Below are 20,178 nucleotides of genomic sequence, written 5' to 3' on the forward strand. Positions count from 1 at the left end.
GACCCTCGTCGTGAGGATCACCCTCAACGAGGGAGTCTTGCTGGAGAGCCTGCCGCACCAACTCCGTCTCTGCGGTGGAAACGTCTTGGTCGTGGTGCCCGGGCGTGCGGCGAAATGTCTCCGGTGCCGTCGCACTGGGCATATCCGCCGAGACTGCAGGGCACCCTGGTGTGCTGAGTGCCGCGGTTTCGGACACGAGCCCAAGGACTGCGTCAAGACGTACGCCCGTGCAGCCAGCGGCAGTACCAATGCGGAGTCCACGGAGCTTCTGATGGACGAAGAAGAGGCGGAACAAGCGGCTGCACCGGCGATGCTGACAGTGCCTCAAGGGCAGCCCGAATCGGAGGAAGCCAAGGGAGGCCCTAGCGAGACGGAGACCGCCGCTTCTCAGACGGAACCATCGCCCAAGACGGCTCCCGAAGGAACCAGTGGTGCTTCGGCGAGGGATGGAATGGCGACTCCGGAAGCACCAGTGGATGCCGTCCAAGGAAGGGAGCCCGCGGTCGCCAAGGGTGGCGACGACGACCACGTTATGGTCGTCGAAACCACTACAGTGAAGCGTCGTCTGGATGATGCGCCGTCCAGGGGTGGGGAAGGACAGCTGAGACGCCTCGAGCGTGAGTGGTGCGGGAAGGTGGGACGGTTCAAGAGCCGGCCCGCGTCTCCTGTACGCCACAAGGAGTAGCCACAGTGAGTCGTCTCGGCACGTTGCTGCCCGCTTCACACTGTAAGCACCGTGCTCCCCGCCTGTTCTTTCTCTAGCCCTTCTTTATGTTTCAAAGACCTTTGAGAGTAGGCACTTTAAACGTGCGAGGTTTAAACGCGAGGCGTAGGCAATGCCAAGTGAGCCGTTTGTTTATTGAGAAAGACCTCGACGTAATTGCCGTGCAAGAGTCGAAGATAGAGAGCGAAGACCGGACGGAGAGCATGGTGCGGCTCTTTGAGTCACGTTACGATGTATGCGTCAGTCACGCCGTGGGAACGTCGGGGGGATGCCTTTTATTTATCAGGAAGTCTCTTGGGTCTGTGACCAGAGTTGTTAGTTGCGAGTCTGGTCGCCTGGTCCTCTGCGATTTGACCATTTCAAGTAAACTGTTTCGTATTTTGTGCGTTTACGCCCCTAATAAGGCGGAAGAAAGATTAGTATTTTTTTAAAACATTTTCGAGTTCGTCCAAACCGATAGACTTGTCATTTTGTTAGGGGACTTCAACTGCGTTTGCGAGCCGCGTGACCGATCGAACAGCACGCAGTATAGAGATACGAGTACCATTTTTCTAAGTGATATGGTCCAGAAGTGTGAATTGGAAGACGTGGGTCAGTGTGCATCAAGTCCTACCTGCCTATTTTTTACTCACTTCCAAGGTGCTAGTCACGCACGGTTGGATAGAGCTTATGTTTCTTTGGAACTCGTCAGGTCCTGTAAAACGTATGCAGTGGACCCAGTGTCTTTCAGCGACCACTGTCTTGTTTCTTTTACATTGGGCTCTTCAAAGGAAAAAGCCAATAATTTCAGTTGGGATCTGTGGAAATTAAATTCGAAGCTTTTACAAGACGATATTTTTGCGAGTGAGGTGCGTAAAAGTCTCGAACAACTAGATAAAGTAAAAGAAGGAAAAAGTGTCGGGGCGAAATGGGAACTGTTAAAACAAGAATTTAAGATGAGCGCCATTGAAAGATCTGTTGCCTTAAAACATGGGGAAAGAAAAGAAATTACGGAGCTAAAGGGGCTGCTACAAGATTTGCTTAACGCGGACAGCATATCACCCGGGCTGTTTTCCGATGACATCAGTGTTTTAAAGAAACGCCTTGAGGCCCTTGATACCGAACGTTATCAAGGGGCCATGGTTCGAGCACGTTTACAGCGTTTATCACGGGGGGAGTTACCCACTAAAAGAGCCCTAGGGTTAGAAAAGAGATACGCTAGCAAGAATGAAATAAGCGAGATACAGTATCAAGGGTCTTTGACGAGTGAAAGACAAGTCATCGTGCGTGCTTTTGTTGAGTACTACAAAGGGATTTTCAGTTATCGTGCTTCAAAGATAGCAGAGTTCCAAACGACCTTTTTGCCGTTAATGCCGAAACTCGATGATGAAGCAAGAAAAAGGTTAGAACAACCAGTAGAGCTGTGGGAGATTGAAAAAGCGATAGATAATTTAAAGCCTGGAAAGTCGCCCGGCCCAGATGGTTTAGGAGGGGATTTTTACAAAACGTTTAAAGATCAAGTTGCACCTTTATTGCAACGCGTTTTCGCTGAGGCGTACGACCTTGGTTGTTTGCCTCCTTCCTTTTTGTGTACGCACACGATTTTTATTCCAAAGAGCGAGGACCCCGAGCGACTCCGTTCTGTTGGAGCGTATAGACCGATAACGCTCACCAACGTTGATTATAAAATTTTCATGAAGGTATTGGCTGAACGCTTACAAATGGTTATTAACGTCATCGTCGGTCCGCACCAAACTTGCGGCATTAGAGGCCGAAGTATTGTAACCAATGTGCACGTCGCGCGCAGCATTCTAGAGTGCTGTGACGCCATGCACCGTAGGGTCGCGGTGCTACAAGTGGATTTAGAAAAAGCGTTTGACCGTGTGTCGCACGAGATTCTTTTTTCGATTTTAGAACACGTTAATGTAGGGTCTCTCTTATACAACGGCATCCGTATGGCGTATAAGAACTGCGCCACCAGTCTCGTAGTGAATAAATCTGTTAGTGAGCGCATTCCCCTACTTTCTTCTGTGCGGCAGGGATGTCCGCTTTCACCGCTACTTTTTTGTGTCTTTCTGGAGCCTTTTTGTTTGAGCATCATTCATAACAGTCAGATACGTGGGTTTAGACTACAGGAAACTGAGGTCCGTCTTTTGTCCTACGCGGACGATGTAGCGATATTTTGTGTTGACCACGAAAGTGTGAGCAAGGCTGTACAGTTAACAGAACTATTTTGTGAACAGACGTGTAGTGCAGTCAACTGGCAGAAGTGTGTTGGTTTTTGGCACGGTGACTGGCCCTCAGCACCCGCTATTTTTGACCGTATTGTCTGGTCCGACACGCCGGCGCGTTACCTTGGAGTACCCTTGGATCAGTACCGCGTCAATGATCAGTACTGGAGGGATGAGACTGAAGTTCTGCGTGTAAAGGCCGAGAAATGGGGGGGAAAAGGTTTATCCGTTTTTGCGCGGGCAACTGTTTGCAATTTGTTTCTGGCTGCAAAAGTCTGGTATCTGTTGCAGGTTTTGTATTGTTCACGTATTAACATTCAGCGGATCCATCGTGTTTTCGCCGTTTTCATCTGGAGCTCGGCCTGGGAACGAACCAGCCGCACAAATCTTTTTCGTAGGGTCAAAGCTGGTGGTATAGGTCTTTCACACCTGTTTATAAGACAACTGGTTAGCAGGTTTATGTTCCTTAGAGACCAGCAAGACCCTTTTTTGCGTACAGTTATTCAGACGCGGCTGCGCAGTGCCCTGCCAGATTTTGTGGTGGCGACGAATGTAGACATCTGCCCTGGTTTACGCGGATACTTGAAAGAGGTTGTTGGTGCGTATCGGTTTTTAACAGCACGTTTTTCTTTGCAGTATTTGTCCGGTGTGTCGCGTAAACGGTTGTCGAGAGACCTGATGGATGCGCTTTTCCCCATGCCTTTGTATCGTTTGTTGTACAGTGCAGGCCCAGGGCAAGATGTTTTAAAGCGCGTTAAAAGAATGCTGGTCCCTGCCTATACCAAGACGTTTTTCTTTAAGTTACACAGTGAAACACTCCCCGTTAAAGCTTGGTTATCTGAGAAAGGTATACCGGTCCCATGGTCCGATAACTGTTTTTTGTGTAAAAAGCGAGAAACTATTGAACACGTCTTCATCGACTGTTGGGACGCGGTTTTCTTTTGGGACGTCCTTCAGAGGACTCTCAAAAAGGACCTCCCAATAACGCCTCAGGGAATTAGGTTTTTACCCACAGAAAGAGCGGACGATGTGCCGTATGACATGATAATGCTCCTGGGCCTGCACAGTATATGGCGGTGCCGTATGGCTGTACGCCACGCAGATGTTGATGTACGCCCTGTTAGCAAGTATTTCGTTGAAAATATCTGTTTTCTGATTGAAGTGTACAAGGCGCAGGAACCACGACCTGATTGGTTGCCTGCTCTTGAGGGGCTAGCTACCCTAAAGGACTTTTAAGATTTCTGACACCAGCCGAGCTGACTGATGTCCTCGTTTTTATCCCTGTTGTTTTAAGTACGGGGTGATGGTGAATGTCACTGTCCTGTTCCAGGCAATAAAGAAAAAAAAAAAAAATCGGCCATACCATGCTGAATACGCCGGTTCTCGTCCGATCACCGAAGCTAAGCAGCATCGGGATCCGTCAGTACTTGGGAGGGTGACCACCTGGGAACACGGAGTGCTGATGGCATTTTTCTTTTTTTTTTCTGCTCTCTTGGAGGGTTGTGTCCTTTTGTACCAGTTCTTATATTTTCTGAAAGCTAATGAACTTCTCTAATAGGTGTAAAAATTATTTGAATTTAAACGGAGTTATTCTTCTTCATATTTTGATCTAACCACTTACTTGGAAGGCAAAACAAGTTTTCGGGCGCTCTGGGTGGATGGTCGATTTGAGTTTAAAAAGGTAATAATGAACGCAGATGCAGATTCTTAATTTTGTGTGCCGCTAAAAAAACGTGTGCGCTAAGAGCACAGAAAAAGAGACTCTTCTGAAGCGAGTAGTTCTTTTTATCTTTAATTTTTGCCTGATCTTGGACGATCGAATCGCGGCTCGAGCGCGCGCCGGACTCTACAGCTTGACCTGTTTCACTCTCTAACGCAACGAAAAATATTTTTACGCATAGCGAAGTATATATTTTCCGAAAGCTAATGAACTTCTCTAATAGGTGTCAAAATTATTTGAATTTAAACGGAGTTATTCTTCTTCATATTTCGATCTAACCACTTACTTGGAAGGCAAAACAAGTTTTCGGGCGCTCTGGGTGGATGGTCGATTTGAGTTTAAAAAGGTAATAATAAACGCAGATGCAGAATCTTAATTTTGTGTGCCGGTCAAAAAACGTGTGCGCTAAGAGCACAGAAAAAGAGACTCTTCTGAAGCGAGTAGTTCTTTTTATCTTTAATTTTTGCCTGATCTTGGACGATCGAATCGCGGCTCGGGCGCGCGCCGGACTCCACAGCTTGACCTGTTTCAGTCTCTAACGCAACGAAAAATATTTTTACGCATAGCGAAGTATATATTTTCCGAAAGCTAATGAACTTCTCTAATAGGTGTCAAACTTATTTGAATTTAAACGGAGTTATTCTTCTTCATATTTTGATCTAACCACTTACTTGGAAGGCAAAACAAGTTTTCGGGCGCTCTGGGTGGATGGTCGATTTGAGTTTAAAAAGGTAATAATAAACGCAGATGCAGATTCTTAATTTTGTGTGCCGCTCAAAAAACGTGTGCGCTAAGAGCACAGAAAAAGAGACTCTTCTGAAGCGAGTAGTTCTTTTTATCTTTAATTTTTGCCTGATCTTGGACGATCGAATCGCGGCTCGAGCGCGCGCCGGACTCTACAGCTTGACCTGTTTCACTCTCTAACGCAACGAAAAATATTTTTACGCATAGCGAAGTATATATTTTCCGAAAGCTAATGAACTTCTCTAATAGGTGTCAAAATTATTTGAATTTAAACGGAGTTATTCTTCTTCATATTTCGATCTAACCACTTACTTGGAAGGCAAAACAAGTTTTCGGGCGCTCTGGGTGGATGGTCGATTTGAGTTTAAAAAGGTAATAATAAACGCAGATGCAGATTCTTAATTTTGTGTGCCGCTCAAAAAACGTGTGCGCTAAGAGCACAGAAAAAGAGACTCTTCTGAAGCGAGTAGTTCTTTTTATCTTTAATTTTTGCCTGATCTTGGACGATCGAATCGCGGCTCGAGCGCGCGCCGGACTCTACAGCTTGACCTGTTTCACTCTCTAACGCAACGAAAAATATTTTTACGCATAGCGAAGTATATATTTTCCGAAAGCTAATGAACTTCTCTAATAGGTGTCAAAATTATTTGAATTTAAACGGAGTTATTCTTCTTCATATTTCGATCTAACCACTTACTTGGAAGGCAAAACAAGTTTTCGGGCGCTCTGGGTGGATGGTCGATTTGAGTTTAAAAAGGTAATAATAAACGCAGATGCAGATTCTTAATTTTGTGTGCCGCTCAAAAAACGTGTGCGCTAAGAGCACAGAAAAAGAGACTCTTCTGAAGCGAGTAGTTCTTTTTATCTTTAATTTTTGCCTGATCTTGGACGATCGAATCGCGGCTCGAGCGCGCGCCGGACTCTACAGCTTGACCTGTTTCACTCTCTAACGCAACGAAAAATATTTTTACGCATAGCGAAGTATATATTTTCCGAAAGCTAATGAACTTCTCTAATAGGTGTCAAAATTATTTGAATTTAAACGGAGTTATTCTTCTTCATATTTCGATCTAACCACTTACTTGGAAGGCAAAACAAGTTTTCGGGCGCTCTGGGTGGATGGTCGATTTGAGTTTAAAAAGGTAATAATAAACGCAGATGCAGATTCTTAATTTTGTGTGCCGCTCAAAAAACGTGTGCGCTAAGAGCACAGAAAAAGAGACTCTTCTGAAGCGAGTAGTTCTTTTTATCTTTAATTTTTGCCTGATCTTGGACGATCGAATCGCGGCTCGAGCGCGCGCCGGACTCTACAGCTTGACCTGTTTCACTCTCTAACGCAACGAAAAATATTTTTACGCATAGCGAAGTATATATTTTCCGAAAGCTAATGAACTTCTCTAATAGGTGTCAAAATTATTTGAATTTAAACGGAGTTATTCTTCTTCATATTTTGATCTAACCACTTACTTGGAAGGCAAAACAAGTTTTCGGGCGCTCTGGGTGGATGGTCGATTTGAGTTTAAAAAGGTAATAATAAACGCAGATGCAGATTCTTAATTTTGTGTGCCGCTCAAAAAACGTGTGCGCTAAGAGCACAGAAAAAGAGACTCTTCTGAAGCGAGTAGTTCTTTTTATCTTTAATTTTTGCCTGATCTTGGACGATCGAATCGCGGCTCGAGCGCGCGCCGGACTCTACAGCTTGACCTGTTTCACTCTCTAACGCAACGAAAAATATTTTTACGCATAGCGAAGTATATATTTTCCGAAAGCTAATGAACTTCTCTAATAGGTGTCAAAATTATTTGAATTTAAACGGAGTTATTCTTCTTCATATTTTGATCTAACCACTTACTTGGAAGGCAAAACAAGTTTTCGGGCGCTCTGGGTGGATGGTCGATTTGAGTTTAAAAAGGTAATAATAAACGCAGATGCAGATTCTTAATTTTGTGTGCCGCTCAAAAAACGTGTGCGCTAAGAGCACAGAAAAAGAGACTCTTCTGAAGCGAGCAGTTCTTTTTATCTTTAATTTTTGCCTGATCTTGGACGATCGAATCGCGGCTCGAGCGCGCGCCGGACTCTACAGCTTGACCTGTTTCACTCTCTAACGCAACGAAAAATATTTTTACGCATAGCGAAGTATATATTTTCCGAAAGCTAATGAACTTCTCTAATAGGTGTCAAATAATTTGAATTTAAACGGAGTTATTCTTCTTCATATTTCGATCTAACCACTTACTTGGAAGGCAAAACAAGTTTTCGGGCGCTCTGGGTGGATGGTCGATTTGAGTTTAAAAAGGTAATAATAAACGCAGATGCAGATTCTTAATTTTGTGTGCCGCTCAAAAAACGTGTGCGCTAAGAGCACAGAAAAAGAGACTCTTCTGAAGCGAGTAGTTCTTTTTATCTTTAATTTTTGCCTGATCTTGGACGATCGAATCGCGGCTCGAGCGCGCGCCGGACTCTACAGCTTGACCTGTTTCACTCTCTAACGCAACGAAAAATATTTTTACGCATAGCGAAGTAGATATTTTCCGAAAGCTAATGAACTTCTCTAATAGGTGTCAAAATTATTTGAATTTAAACGGAGTTATTCTTCTTCATATTTCGATCTAACCACTTACTTGGAAGGCAAAACAAGTTTTCGGGCGCTCTGGGTGGATGGTCGATTTGAGTTTAAAAAGGTAATAATAAACGCAGATGCAGATTCTTAATTTTGTGTGCCGCTCAAAAAACGTGTGCGCTAAGAGCACAGAAAAAGAGACTCTTCTGAAGCGAGTAGTTCTTTTTATCTTTAATTTTTGCCTGATCTTGGACGATCGAATCGCGGCTCGAGCGCGCGCCGGACTCTACAGCTTGACCTGTTTCACTCTCTAACGCAACGAAAAATATTTTTACGCATAGCGAAGTATATATTTTCCGAAAGCTAATGAACTTCTCTAATAGGTGTCAAAATTATTTGAATTTAAACGGAGTTATTCTTCTTCATATTTTGATCTAACCACTTACTTGGAAGGCAAAACAAGTTTTCGGGCGCTCTGGGTGGATGGTCGATTTGAGTTTAAAAAGGTAATAATAAACGCAGATGCAGATTCTTAATTTTGTGTGCCGCTCAAAAAACGTGTGCGCTAAGAGCACAGAAAAAGAGACTCTTCTGAAGCGAGTAGTTCTTTTTATCTTTAATTTTTGCCTGATCTTGGACGATCGAATCGCGGCTCGAGCGCGCGCCGGACTCTACAGCTTGACCTGTTTCACTCTCTAACGCAACGAAAAATATTTTTACGCATAGCGAAGTATATATTTTCCGAAAGCTAATGAACTTCTCTAATAGGTGTCAAAATTATTTGAATTTAAACGGAGTTATTCTTCATATTTTGATCTAACCACTTACTTGGAAGGCAAAACAAGTTTTCGGGCGCTCTGGATGGATGGTCGATTTGAGTTTAAAAAGGTAATAATAAACGCAGATGCAGATTCTTAATTTTGTGTGCCGCTCAAAAAACGTGTGCGCTAAGAGCACAGAAAAAGAGACTCTTCTGAAGCGAGTAGTTCTTTTTATCTTTAATTTTTGCCTGATCTTGGACGATCGAATCGCGGCTCGAGCGCGCGCCGGACTCTACAGCTTGACCTGTTTCACTCTCTAACGCAACGAAAAATATTTTTACGCATAGCGAAGTATATATTTTCCGAAAGCTAATGAACTTCTCTAATAGGTGTCAAAATTATTTGAATTTAAACGGAGTTATTCTTCTTCATATTTTGATCTAACCACTTACTTGGAAGGCAAAACAAGTTTTCGGGCGCTCTGGGTGGATGGTCGATTTGAGTTTAAAAAGGTAATAATAAACGCAGATGCAGATTCTTAATTTTGTGTGCCGCTCAAAAAACGTGTGCGCTAAGAGCACAAAAAAAGAGACTCTTCTGAAGCGAGTAGTTCTTTTTATCTTTAATTTTTGCCTGATCTTGGACGATCGAATCGCGGCTCGAGCGCGCGCCGGACTCTACAGCTTGACCTGTTTCACTCTCTAACGCAACGAAAAATATTTTTACGCATAGCGAAGTATATATTTTCCGAAAGCTAATGAACTTCTCTAATAGGTGTAAAAATTATTTGAATTTAAACGGAGTTACTTTTCTTCATATTTCGATCTAACCTCTTACTTGGAAGCCAAAACTAGTTTTCAAGCGGTCAGGGCGGCTGGTCGATTTAAGTTTAAAAGAGGTAGTAATAAACGTAGATACAGATTCTTAATTTCGTGTGCCGCGAAAAAAAAGGTGTGCGCTAAGAGGACAGAAAAAAAGACTGTTCTAAAGCGAGTAGTTTTTTTTTTGTTTTTATTTTCGCCTGATCTTAGGCGATCGAATCGCGGCTCGAGCGTGAAGCGGGCCTCCACGACTTCACGAGTACCACACACAAAGATAAAATGCTGCTAACAGGGGAACAAACAATAATATAACACCAAGTATGCCTCGTGCACATTGAAAAAGAGCAGGAATCAGCTTACCGAGGCTGGAACAGAGAGGTGGCGAGAGACACGGGAGCTGCATGCCACGCAAGTGCATATCCCCCGATATGCAAACGAATTATGGCCCTGATGAGGGCCGTTTTGTTTTTCGCTCTGGATATCCAGGAGAAGACCTATTTCTTGGAGGAAGCCTTCTTTGCAGCCGGCTTCTTGGCAGGGGTCTTTTTTGCTGCCTTGGGTTTCTTGGGGCTCTTGGGTGCTGCAGCCTTCTTCTCTGCCTTTGGCTTTTTCGGCTTGGCCGACTTGGGCTTGGCCGACTTGGCCCTCTTTGCGGGCGACTTCTTGGCAGTCCCGGGCTTCTTCTTCCTGGCCGCACCGGCAGTTGCCGAGGCTGGGCGCTTCTTTGCAGCACCGGCCTCCTTTTTGGGCTTCCTAGCAGCAGGTGAGGGCTTGTCGGACTTGGCTGACAGCTTGAACGATCCGGTAGCTCCCTTGCCCTTGGTCTGCACCAATGCTCCCGCAGCCACGGCAGACTTGAGATACTTGCGGATGAAAGGAGACAGCTTCTCGACGTCCACCTTGTAGTTGGCAGACATGTATTTCTTGATGGCTTGTAGAGATGAACCACCACGTTCCTTAAGCGCACTGATGGATGCTGTCACCATTGCGGACACCTTGGGATGCGTTGGCACGGCCTTTGCCTTTCCCTTGGACACTTTCGTGGAAGCCTTTTTGGGGCTCTTGAGGGCAGCGGGGGCCGCGACCCCAGCAGGAGCGGACACTTCTTCGGACATGACCCACTCTAATCGTAAGCAGAGAGAGACTGAAAAAAAACCGTCTAGAACAAGCGCTCATTGGCCGAGAGAGGCGAGCGCGAACCTCCGGGAGAAGCCCTTCGAAGGTGACGAATGTTTGTAACCATGCCGTTTCTAAAATAACAAAGTTTGGAGTCTAATTTTTGCTCGATTCTGTGCTCTAATATAGGTTCCACATTATCCTCACAAGTCTGAGTTACTTCGATCGAGAAAAATTATTTTACGGAGCCAAGCGCATAGGCCCTCACAAGAAAGTCGCCCAAAACAGCATCCAAGAATGAACAAGCGCGCTGATTGGACGAGAGGCGAGCGCGGCCCACTGGAGAAGGTAACGAATGTTTATAACCGTGCCGTTTCTAAAATAACAAGGTTGGGAGTCTAATTTTTGCTCGATTCTGTGCTCTAACGTTGGTTCCACATTATCCCCACAAGTTTAGATCACTTCAATCGTGAAATATTGTCCTAGCGAGCCACGTGCGCTGTCCCTCGCAAGAAACTTGCCCAAAACAGCATCCAGAATGAACAAGCTCTCTGATTGGCCGAGAGGCCTTGTCGGGAAGGAAGTTTCGCCACTCGCGCTGAGGCAGTTGGTCGTCAGGAGTCGAGGTGTGTTGCTGTTTGCTAGCTCTCTCGTTTTATTGTCCCAACGTTTCGGAATGGCCCGTACGAAGCAGACCGCCCGCAAGAGCACGGGAGGAAAAGCACCGTGCAAGCAGCTGGCTACGAAGGCCGCCCGGAAGAGTGCTCCTGCAACCGGTGGAGTCAAGAAGCCGCATCGCTACAGGCCGGGCACGGTCGCGCTGCGTGAGATTCGTCGTTACCAGAAGTCGACTGAGCTGCTCATCCGCAAGCTGCCCTTCCAGAGGCTAGTGCGGGAGATCGCGCAAGATTTCAAGACGGACCTCCGCTTCCAGAGCTCGGCTGTAATGGCCCTGCAGGAGGCCAGCGAGGCCTACTTGGTCGGTCTCTTCGAAGACACCAACCTCTGTGCCATCCACGCCAAGCGGGTAACCATCATGCCTAAGGACATCCAGCTGGCTCGTCGCATCCGCGGTGAACGCGCTTAATGTCGCTTCTTTGGAAGCGGCAGGCAACGCCACAAAAACGGCCCTCTTCAGGGCCACATCAGACATGCTTTTCGGACATGTGTAAAGCGACGTCCTCCCGTGTCTCAATCTCCGATGCTGACTTGTTCCAAGTGCAGGAGTTCAAAAGCTGTGAGTACTTTCTATTTATTCTCCCATTTTGAACTAGTTTGCATTGTGCCAAGTGCTCCGTTCGCAGTTGCTTCCAACGATTCCTTCATGTGTTCCTTGTTTTCTAAAGTGTTGTTCAATGAAATAAATAAAGAAGAAAAAAACCTTTCCCGAGACATTACAGGGTTCATTTTCTAGCAATCAGCGAATATCACGATTATAGATTCGACCAACAAAAACCCGTGGAGTAATTATCTGTTTTTGAGGGATGTCCACAACATTTATTGCCCTCTGCCGGTTTCGGGGAAATGCTGCTCCGATTGTTGACTCTCGTAGAAACAGCTTCAAATCCTCTCAAAGCGAGGCAGTGCAGCGGTGGTTTTACGAGTTCAAATAACAAGCAATGCTGGCCTTTGCACCCGACAGCAAGTCTTGTTCGGGCAATTCGCACACGTGAAAGAATTTGGCATTAAACGCAGCGTAAATATTATGCATGGGAGAATGCCTAAGAGTGGCATTCAAGGCCTGTAGGTGATGAAAGAGAAACACTGTCGGCATTGCACAAAAAGGAAATTGAATTGCACATACCCGAGCGTTTAGAGACACGGAAGACTAGCGCACGGAAATGAGTATCCTGTACTCAAGTCGTGAGTGGTCCTGAAAAGGACCGTTTTTCTGTAGCGGATGCCGCGGGATGGTTTAGGCCTTCTTCTCGGTCTTCTTGGGAAGGAGGACGGCCTGGATGTTGGGCAGGACACCTCCTTGCGCGATGGTAACGCCGGACAGCAGCTTGTTGAGCTCTTCGTCGTTGCGAATGGCCAGCTGCAGGTGTCGAGGGATGATCCTAGTTTTCTTGTTGTCCCTGGCCGCGTTTCCTGCCAGCTCGAGCACTTCGGCAGCCAGGTACTCGAGTACGGCCGCCAAGTAGACGGGGGCACCGGCACCTACTCGCTCCGCGTAGTTGCCCTTTCGCAGTAGTCGGTGGATCCTTCCCACGGGAAACTGGAGCCCCGCGCGGCTGGAACGGGTCTTGCTCTTGCCCTTTGCCTTGCCTCCTTTTCCGCGCCCAGACATCTTGGTGGAGGTGAGAAGTGGACAACCGAACAAACCAACGAACACTGAGTGAGTGAGGGAGTCAGCGCATCGAGAAGCAGAAAATCAAAGGAAGTGCCAGTCCTCTCCGCTTGGGGGGCGCTGCAAGAGCGCGTTTTCGCCTTGCACTGCCTCTGCTTCATAGCACTCCTCTCCCAAAACCCTCTCCCAAAAAATTGTAGTTTCAACTGCTTGCTCATTGGTTCGCGCAGCAACCAATCGCGAAGCTTTATTTTGGGCGTACTCCAATCACAGCGCACTGTTTCCCGCGCTCTAGAATGCTGGCCAATCGGAGCACATTTTTCAGAATGCTGTGAAAACCTATAAAAAGAGCAAAGAAAACGAAAATTTCAGGGGTTGAGGACTTTTAGAAGAGTTGGCAAATAAAGTAGACGTGTGATTTGTTAGCTCCAATTTAAGCGCCATTTTGAATTTAGTCTTAGCTTTAACCCTAACTTCGTAATGTGAAGAAGAATTAAGATAGAGTAGAGCTAGTTAGTGTTAAAGATCCTTCTGCCTTAAAGAGGCGGAGGGACCTTTATTTAAACAGTTTGTAGTTTCCCCCTGCCCTCCCTCGGGAGGGCACCGACGCAGGCATGCCCCCGGACCAACTGACCACGGACCACTCAAAGGAGACAGAGGACCCCTCGGGGTACCTGCTGCGGAGCAGGGCCATGAAGCCCAAACCAAACACAGACGGTAACCATTCGTTACCGCCAGCCGGCGCGAGCCACGTGGACAACGCGGAAAACCTCGTGGGGACCGGATCCCGCGCGGAGGCTAGCCTCCGCGTGGCACCCGAGAGCCACGAGGACGGCGCCCACGTGGCGCGCGACGAGCCCCCGAAGGATGGCGTCCCCCGACCGGACGCCATCCTAGGTGTACTGAAAAGTGCCGGTTTAGTGCACCCAAATGCAGATCGGCTCCTGGACGAAGTAAGGGACCTGTTCCACGACTGCGAGAACAGCGACAGCCCCTCCGAAGCAAGCGGGGACACAACATTGAGCCCCAGTGACTCAACACTTGACAACACCTCCGAGGAGGATGACGACCAACTCCAGGTGACTGTAAACACCTCCAACCAGTTTGCAGCACTTCAGGCAGCAGGCAACAAGGACTGCAACACCCTCATCGAGGAACTGCACCAAAAAAGGAAGGATGGTGCAGCAACCCTTCCCCGAGCGACAACCCCCCCCACAGTGACAAGCCCCCCAACATCCGGGGCCTCACGTAAGACAAACACAGGCAAGGGTAACCAACCAATTCCCTCCTTAGACGAACTCCCCGCAAAGGGGTCCACAGTCCTGCTCCGCCCAACGGGAACAGGTAAGCTAACCCTGGAGAACAGAGTCTCCTTGGCGCAGGGCCTTCGACAGGTCACGGGCGGCAAGGCGGCCGCCACACGTTTCAATCTCAGGCGAAACGTGATGGCGGTCGAGACAACGAGCGCGGCAATGACCCACCGCCTCCTAGGCACCGACAAGCTGGCGAGCCTCCCTCTCCATGCCACCCTCGCGCCGGCCAGAGCGGTGAGTATCGGCGTAATCCGCGGACTTTGCCCCAATGACGCAACAGAACAGCTGACCCGAGGCCTCGAAAGCGAGGTACCCGTGGACCACATCAGACGGTTCAGCGGAGGACGGTACGCGGAGCTCTTCTTCGGCGGACCCCTACCAGCCACGGTCCTGATCTACGACATCGAGTTTGTCGTGGAGGCACGACACGTCCGGCCAACGCAGTGCTGGGGATGCGGACGCTTCGGCCACGTGCAGTCCGCGTGCACGCTGCCCACTGCCTGCCCAACATGCAGGGGCAGGCACCCTCGGGGTAAGTGCGCGACAAAACTCACCCCCATTTGCCCCAACTGCAAGTGCAGACACGCTGCATTCGACAAGGGATGCAGCGTGTACCAACAACACAAGCGCGAGGCCGAGGCAGTCCGCGACACCGGCTGCAGCTGGAAGGAGGCCAAACGTGTCGCCGCCGAACTCCACAAGAAAAAGGCAAGCGAGCGCAGCACGCAGCGCGCGCAGGAGCAGACCGCCACCCCGCCCCCCTGGATGCACAGCGGAGCCAGCCAGACTCCCGCGTGGCAGACCAGCGTGCTCCCAGCGAGCTCAGTCTGGGGAGACACTTTCCCAACGCTGGAAGCGCGCAGTCGGCCAAACGCGGTGAGTGCGACTCGCGAACTAATCCCCCCAGTCGCCCCACAGCCCCCACAAGTCAAGACAAGAGAGGCCTCCACTAACACGGAACCCAGCGCCAAAATCCCCGAAGTCGGTAAGCCGCAGCGGCGGAAGGAGGTCTATCGCAGGTCCTACCGTCCAGACAGCCAACAGCAGCAGCGAGGGGTCAATGACCGGCGCCCAGCTGACGCACGGCACCTGCGAGGATCCTCCTCTCCCCGCGCGGACGACCGACCCGGTGGCGAGAAGGAGAGGCCTCTCCCCCAGCAAGAACAGGTGCCCCCCTCACCCCCCTTCCCCGCAGCCTCCCCAGGAGACAGCGCCGGGGATTCCCCTCGGCGGGACGAGACGGACACGCCCCCCACCGCGCAGGAAATGCGCGACATGATCCACACCCTGGAGGATCTGCTCCAAACACTAATCCCGCTTTTCCTCAAGAATCGGCAGGCTACAGCCATGATCCCGGAGGGGACCTTACTACACAGCATCACCGCGGGGATGCAACGTTCGCGGCAAGGAACTGAGAATGCCTACAGGCCCTAAGAAAACAAGTAAGCCTAATGCTGTGAAAGGTTGTCCCTCGATCCTCCAGTGGAACGCGAACGGGCTCGGCAACCGCCTCACCCACCTGAGGGCAGAACTCTTGGCAAGGGCGTACGAGGTGGTGCTGCTGCAGGAGCCAAAAATGGACGTGAGCAAACTAACCATTCCCAGCTACACCACCTACTGCTGCCCCGGCCGGGAAAAACAACCCTGGGCGGCCGTGCTCGTCCACAAAGACGCGACCCACTGCCGGATCGAGAGCGCCGATTACTGCTCGGACACTTCGGAACTTGTAGGTATTCGGGTAAAGAAAAATAACCAGACATTTTCTATCTTTTCTTGCTACGTTCACCCCAACGCGGCGTGGGGTGGAGAGGTTGTAAAACAAATTCACGCGCGAGAGCAGGGCATAATCATTCTCGGCGGAGACTTTAACTCGCACAACGAGCTGTGGGGGGACAGGAAAACGACCGCGCGCGGCAAGCGTTTGCAGGAGGCCCTCGCCCAAACCGACTTGGAGTACAGCGGAACAGGGCAGCCCACATTCATCGGACGAGGCGTCGAGCGGAGCGTACTCGATTTAACGTTCTGCTCGGCGCGATTCCCACTGACCACGGTGCTCGAGCAAGACAGCTGGGGGAGCGACCACGTTCCCATAACATCGGGACCTGCCCCACGGCCACCCAATCGAACGTGCAAGGTGGTCCACTGGGACAGGTATCGTGCCTTCCTCCGCCAGTACGAGGCGATGGGCTGGCCCCTTGACAGCCAGGCCATCGGCGCCGCACTCAAAGAGGCCACCACGTCAGTGAGTATCCCCGTTGAGCGTCCTAATCCTGACTTTCGCTGGCTCCAACTTCGAGCACAAAGACGCCAGGCACAGAGGGTGGCCCTGCGGACGGGCCGTCACGAGGACACACTCCGCTACCGACGCCAGGATGCACTCTTCAAGCGACACGGTAAGAGGCTCGCCAGGGAGCAATGGAAGCAGAAGTGTGAGTCCTTCGACGGCCCCCGCGGGGCCACCAAGGCGTGGAAAATGGCCAAGACCCTCTGCAACCGACCGGGACCGCGAGATCCTATTGCAGGTATGGCACTCGCGCTTAACATTTCTGATGCAGACGTCCGAGAACTTCTAGCGGACGCACTGCTCTCCCCCCCACCCGCGCCTGCCGCCCGAGATGCACCGCCCGGATGGCGAGACTGGAAGTGGCACGCGAAGCCCCAGATGACAGAGGGGCTCGGAGACTTCCAGCTACACGAGTTGGAACGCGCCCTGGCATCGCTCCCACGTAAAAAGTCGGCCCCCGGAGCAGACGGCGTCACCGCTGCAGCGCTGAGAAACCTCGACAAAGCGAGCTACCCAGCGCTGCTAGAATTGTTCAATCGAGCGTGGCGAGACGCCAACATCCCTTCCGAATGGCGTTCGGCAGTCGTCGTCCCGATCCCCAAGCCGGGTAAGCCCAGAAAAGATCCCAGCTCGTTCCGACCCATCGCGCTCACGTCGTGCATGGGGAAACTACTCGAACGAATGGTGAAAAGCCGACTCGAATACCATCTCGAGTCGGTGGGCGGGTACCCGGAAAGCACGTGTGGATTCCGACGGCATCACTGCACCGCAGACGCCATCGCGGATCTGGTGACCACGCTCGAGGAAAGCAAGGCAAAGAGATGGACGACGGGAGTCGTCCTTCTCGATGTGTCTAAAGCATTCGACGCCGTCAAACACTCAGCAATTCTGGACATGCTCAGGCTGTCAGGAATCGAGGGCCGACCGCTCCGTTACGTGAGGGCGTATCTCAGCGGCAGAGAGGCGCAGGTACGAGCAGCCAAGGGACTCAGCACTCCCAGGAAAATCAAGTGTGGCGTCCCCCAGGGGGGCGTGCTTTCCCCCTTGCTATTTAATGTGGCTATGTCGGCCCTCCCGCAAATCATAAACATTGGCCAAAAGGGAGTCAAGCGCCTCCAAATAGCGGTTTACGCAGACGACATTGCACTTTGGGCAACTGCTCGGGGATGGCACCGAGGGGCCGTGCGGAAAGCTTTGCAGAGAGGAGTCACCAACATTGAGCACTATCTTTCCCTGCTCGGCCTGTCCCTCTCCCCGAGCAAGTCCGTCGTTCTGTGCAATGCCCCCCACTACACATATCGCTTCTCAATGTCAATCAAAGCAGGCGGCACAGAAATTCCAATCAAGAAGCAAGCAGCTTACCTGGGGGTGCAACTGGACAGGAAAGCCACATGGGCTCCTGCGGTTTCAGAGGTAATCCGTAAGTGCCGACGCCACGCGCGTATAATCCAAATGCTTGCAGGTACTCGCCGCGGAACCTCACAGGGTATGCTGTTGACCCTCTACAAGGGATTGATTCTTTCTCGCGCACTGTACGCACTGCCGCTACTAACACTCACAGAGAACCAGTGGGAACTGCTCGAACGGATGCAACGCACTGCACTTCGCGTCTGCCTCGGAGTCCCCCGCACGGCCTCCTCGCGCCACACACTGAACGATGCAGGCGTCACCACGGTAAGACTCGCAGCGGCCGAACGAGCGATGCGGCACCTCATCCGGATCGGTGAGTCGAGGGGCACAACCGGGCTGCCCGAGCGTATTTTACAACGCACACGGTCCCAACTCGCCGCGCACGCGAGGGAACTTTTTCGGATCGCGGGCGGCCCGGGGAACAACCCTACACCACCACCACCGAGCGAGGAGCCCCCGCTGCGAGTCGAACTGAACGCAGGTCTCGATGCACCAAAGAGGCACATGGCTGAGACGACGGCGAGGCAGCACGCGGAGCATCATATCCACGAGCACTTCCTGGGCTGGGCGAAGACGTTCACGGACGGGTCTGTAAATCCGGCGAGCCACTCGGCCAGCGCCGCGGCCGTGTCGGAGGACACCGGCCGCACGGCCGCCGAGAGGCTCTCTTTCCAGGCGACCTCCACGACAGCTGAGCTGGCGGCGCTGATCCTGGCACTGTCCATCGTGGACACCGAGGGGCAGCCAGACCGCCTGGTGATACTCTGTGACTCCAAGGCTGCTCTCGGACTCCTGAAGAACCTGGACAGGGCCCCAGCACTGGCCAAGGTGGTGGCCCAAAAAGCCATCGAGCTGCAGCGCCGGGGATGGACGCTGGCCTTCCAATGGGTTCCTGCACACTGTGGAATAGCAGGTAATGAAAGAGCAGATCGCCTTGCCGCCGAAGCGCAGGAGGATCCTGCATACCCGATCTCCGAGGTCCCGGCCTTCTCCGATGCACGCCTGTTGGTCAGAAGAGTGGTGGCAGCCCGCCACCCCGAGCTCGAGCACGGGCCCCTGCCCCCGAGGCCCCCGAGGAACATGCGGCGAGGCGAAGCGGCGGTGATCCACAGGCTGCGCACGAGCAGCGCCTTCACCCCCGACTACAGAGCGAGGTGGCGAGACGACGGCGACCGAAGCTGCCCGAGATGCGCGGCGGCCGTCGCGGACGCCGATCATCTCCTCCGCGAGTGCCCGGACTTCGGCGAGGAACGTGAGCGATTGTTTCGTCGCTACATCACTCTTGGATGTAGCACGAACAGCTTTGAAACTCTAATCAGACCGCAAGGTAAGGCGGCGCAAAGTGCCCTAACAGCGCTCGCAGGATTCCTCGTCGAGACGGGGCTGGCCGGCGAGATCTAGGCTGCAACGGTCGCGCAAGAGACAAAGGAGCTGTAGCAGACGACAGCCGCAGAGCTTCGGGGAAAGCTCACCCCACTAGGAAGGCCTGGCCTGGCGCTGCTGCCCGCCCGCCGAAAACGCTCCTCCTTTCCCTCCTTCGGGGAAACTCGGTTTCTCCGCCGGTCGCGTGGCGGAGGGGGACGCGATCGCTATCCAGGCAGGGCCTGCAGGGCGTCGCGTCCTCCTCTCCCGTAATCTCTCCTCCTTGCTGCCGAGCTGATTGACAGCTCCTCTCTCGCGTTTTTCTTCTCTTTACTTTATTCGCCTTGGTTCCCCCTCGCGCTGCACCCCGGACTGTTTTTTTTTTTATCTTCTTTCTTGTAGCCTCCTCTTTAGACTCAGCTTCTCTTCCTTTCTGTTTACTTAACTGCCTTCCATTTAGAACGCGCGCGCGCAGGCCCACCCTTTGCGAGGGCCCCCTAAACCACTTAGCTCTTTTAGGCTGTATTGTTTATCTTTTCTGTCTTTGGCTTTGCTTCTTGTCCGGTACCTTCTTGGCGCCCGACTTGTTTGACAGCCTCTCTCTCGCGTTTTCCGTCTGCTTCTTGGCTTTTAGTTTTATCGTTCTTTCCTGCCTTCAGCGGGGAGGACTCTTTGTGCAAGTTCTAACTGATAGCTCCTCTTGGAACGCCCGCGCTGGGCCACCCCTTGCGTGGGCCCCCTGACCCACTTAAGGCTGCGGTACCACGGCGGCCATCTTGAACAAAACATTAGTTGAACCACCAGGGCGGCGTTGGCTGTCCGTATGAGCAAATGCTGCAAAACCTGCGCGCCAATTTCGAAAC

General features: G+C 51.0%; 4 protein-coding genes and 1 pseudogene across 4 annotated transcripts; 3 read left to right on the forward strand and 2 right to left on the reverse strand.

Annotated features, from left to right (window-relative positions):
* Positions 1-4,283: 4,283 nt before the first annotated feature.
* Positions 4,284-4,402, forward strand: LOC120837277 (annotated as a pseudogene).
* Positions 4,403-9,977: 5,575 nt separating this feature from the next.
* Positions 9,978-10,905, reverse strand: LOC120847569 (histone H1-III-like). Its single transcript, XM_040219389.3, has one exon. It carries the CDS (start codon positions 10,653-10,655, stop codon positions 10,035-10,037), a length of 621 nt encoding a protein of 206 aa, XP_040075323.2. The 5' UTR covers positions 10,656-10,905; the 3' UTR covers positions 9,978-10,034.
* A 77-nt stretch (positions 10,906-10,982) lies between these two features.
* LOC120837243 (histone H3-like) lies at positions 10,983-11,988 on the forward strand. The gene has a single exon (XM_042291145.1). It carries the CDS (start codon positions 11,195-11,197, stop codon positions 11,741-11,743), a length of 549 nt encoding a protein of 182 aa, XP_042147079.1. The 5' UTR covers positions 10,983-11,194; the 3' UTR covers positions 11,744-11,988.
* A 546-nt stretch (positions 11,989-12,534) lies between these two features.
* LOC120847602 (histone H2A-like) lies at positions 12,535-13,272 on the reverse strand. Its single transcript, XM_042291148.1, has one exon. It carries the CDS (start codon positions 12,944-12,946, stop codon positions 12,572-12,574), a length of 375 nt encoding a protein of 124 aa, XP_042147082.1. The 5' UTR covers positions 12,947-13,272; the 3' UTR covers positions 12,535-12,571.
* A 4,685-nt stretch (positions 13,273-17,957) lies between these two features.
* LOC120837237 lies at positions 17,958-19,506 on the forward strand. Its single transcript, XM_040206478.2, has one exon. The coding sequence runs from the start codon at positions 17,996-17,998 to the stop codon at positions 19,352-19,354; it is 1,359 nt and encodes a 452-aa protein (XP_040062412.1). The 5' UTR covers positions 17,958-17,995; the 3' UTR covers positions 19,355-19,506.
* Positions 19,507-20,178: the final 672 nt, after the last annotated feature.

Source organism: Ixodes scapularis, unplaced genomic scaffold (assembly GCF_016920785.2).
Source record: "Ixodes scapularis isolate PalLabHiFi unplaced genomic scaffold, ASM1692078v2 PGA_scaffold22__2_contigs__length_789307, whole genome shotgun sequence".
In the NCBI taxonomy this organism is placed as follows: domain Eukaryota; kingdom Metazoa; phylum Arthropoda; class Arachnida; order Ixodida; family Ixodidae; genus Ixodes; species Ixodes scapularis.

Bases quoted from the DNA above. Each gene is read 5' to 3' on its own strand.
- LOC120837243 (XM_042291145.1), top strand. From the start codon at position 11,195: ATGAACAAGCTCTCTGATTGGCCGAGAGGCCTTGTCGGGAAGGAAGTT.
- LOC120847602 (XM_042291148.1), bottom strand. From the start codon at position 12,946: ATGTCTGGGCGCGGAAAAGGAGGCAAGGCAAAGGGCAAGAGCAAGACC.
- LOC120837237 (XM_040206478.2), top strand. From the start codon at position 17,996: ATGCTTGCAGGTACTCGCCGCGGAACCTCACAGGGTATGCTGTTGACC.
- LOC120847569 (XM_040219389.3), bottom strand. From the start codon at position 10,655: ATGTCCGAAGAAGTGTCCGCTCCTGCTGGGGTCGCGGCCCCCGCTGCC.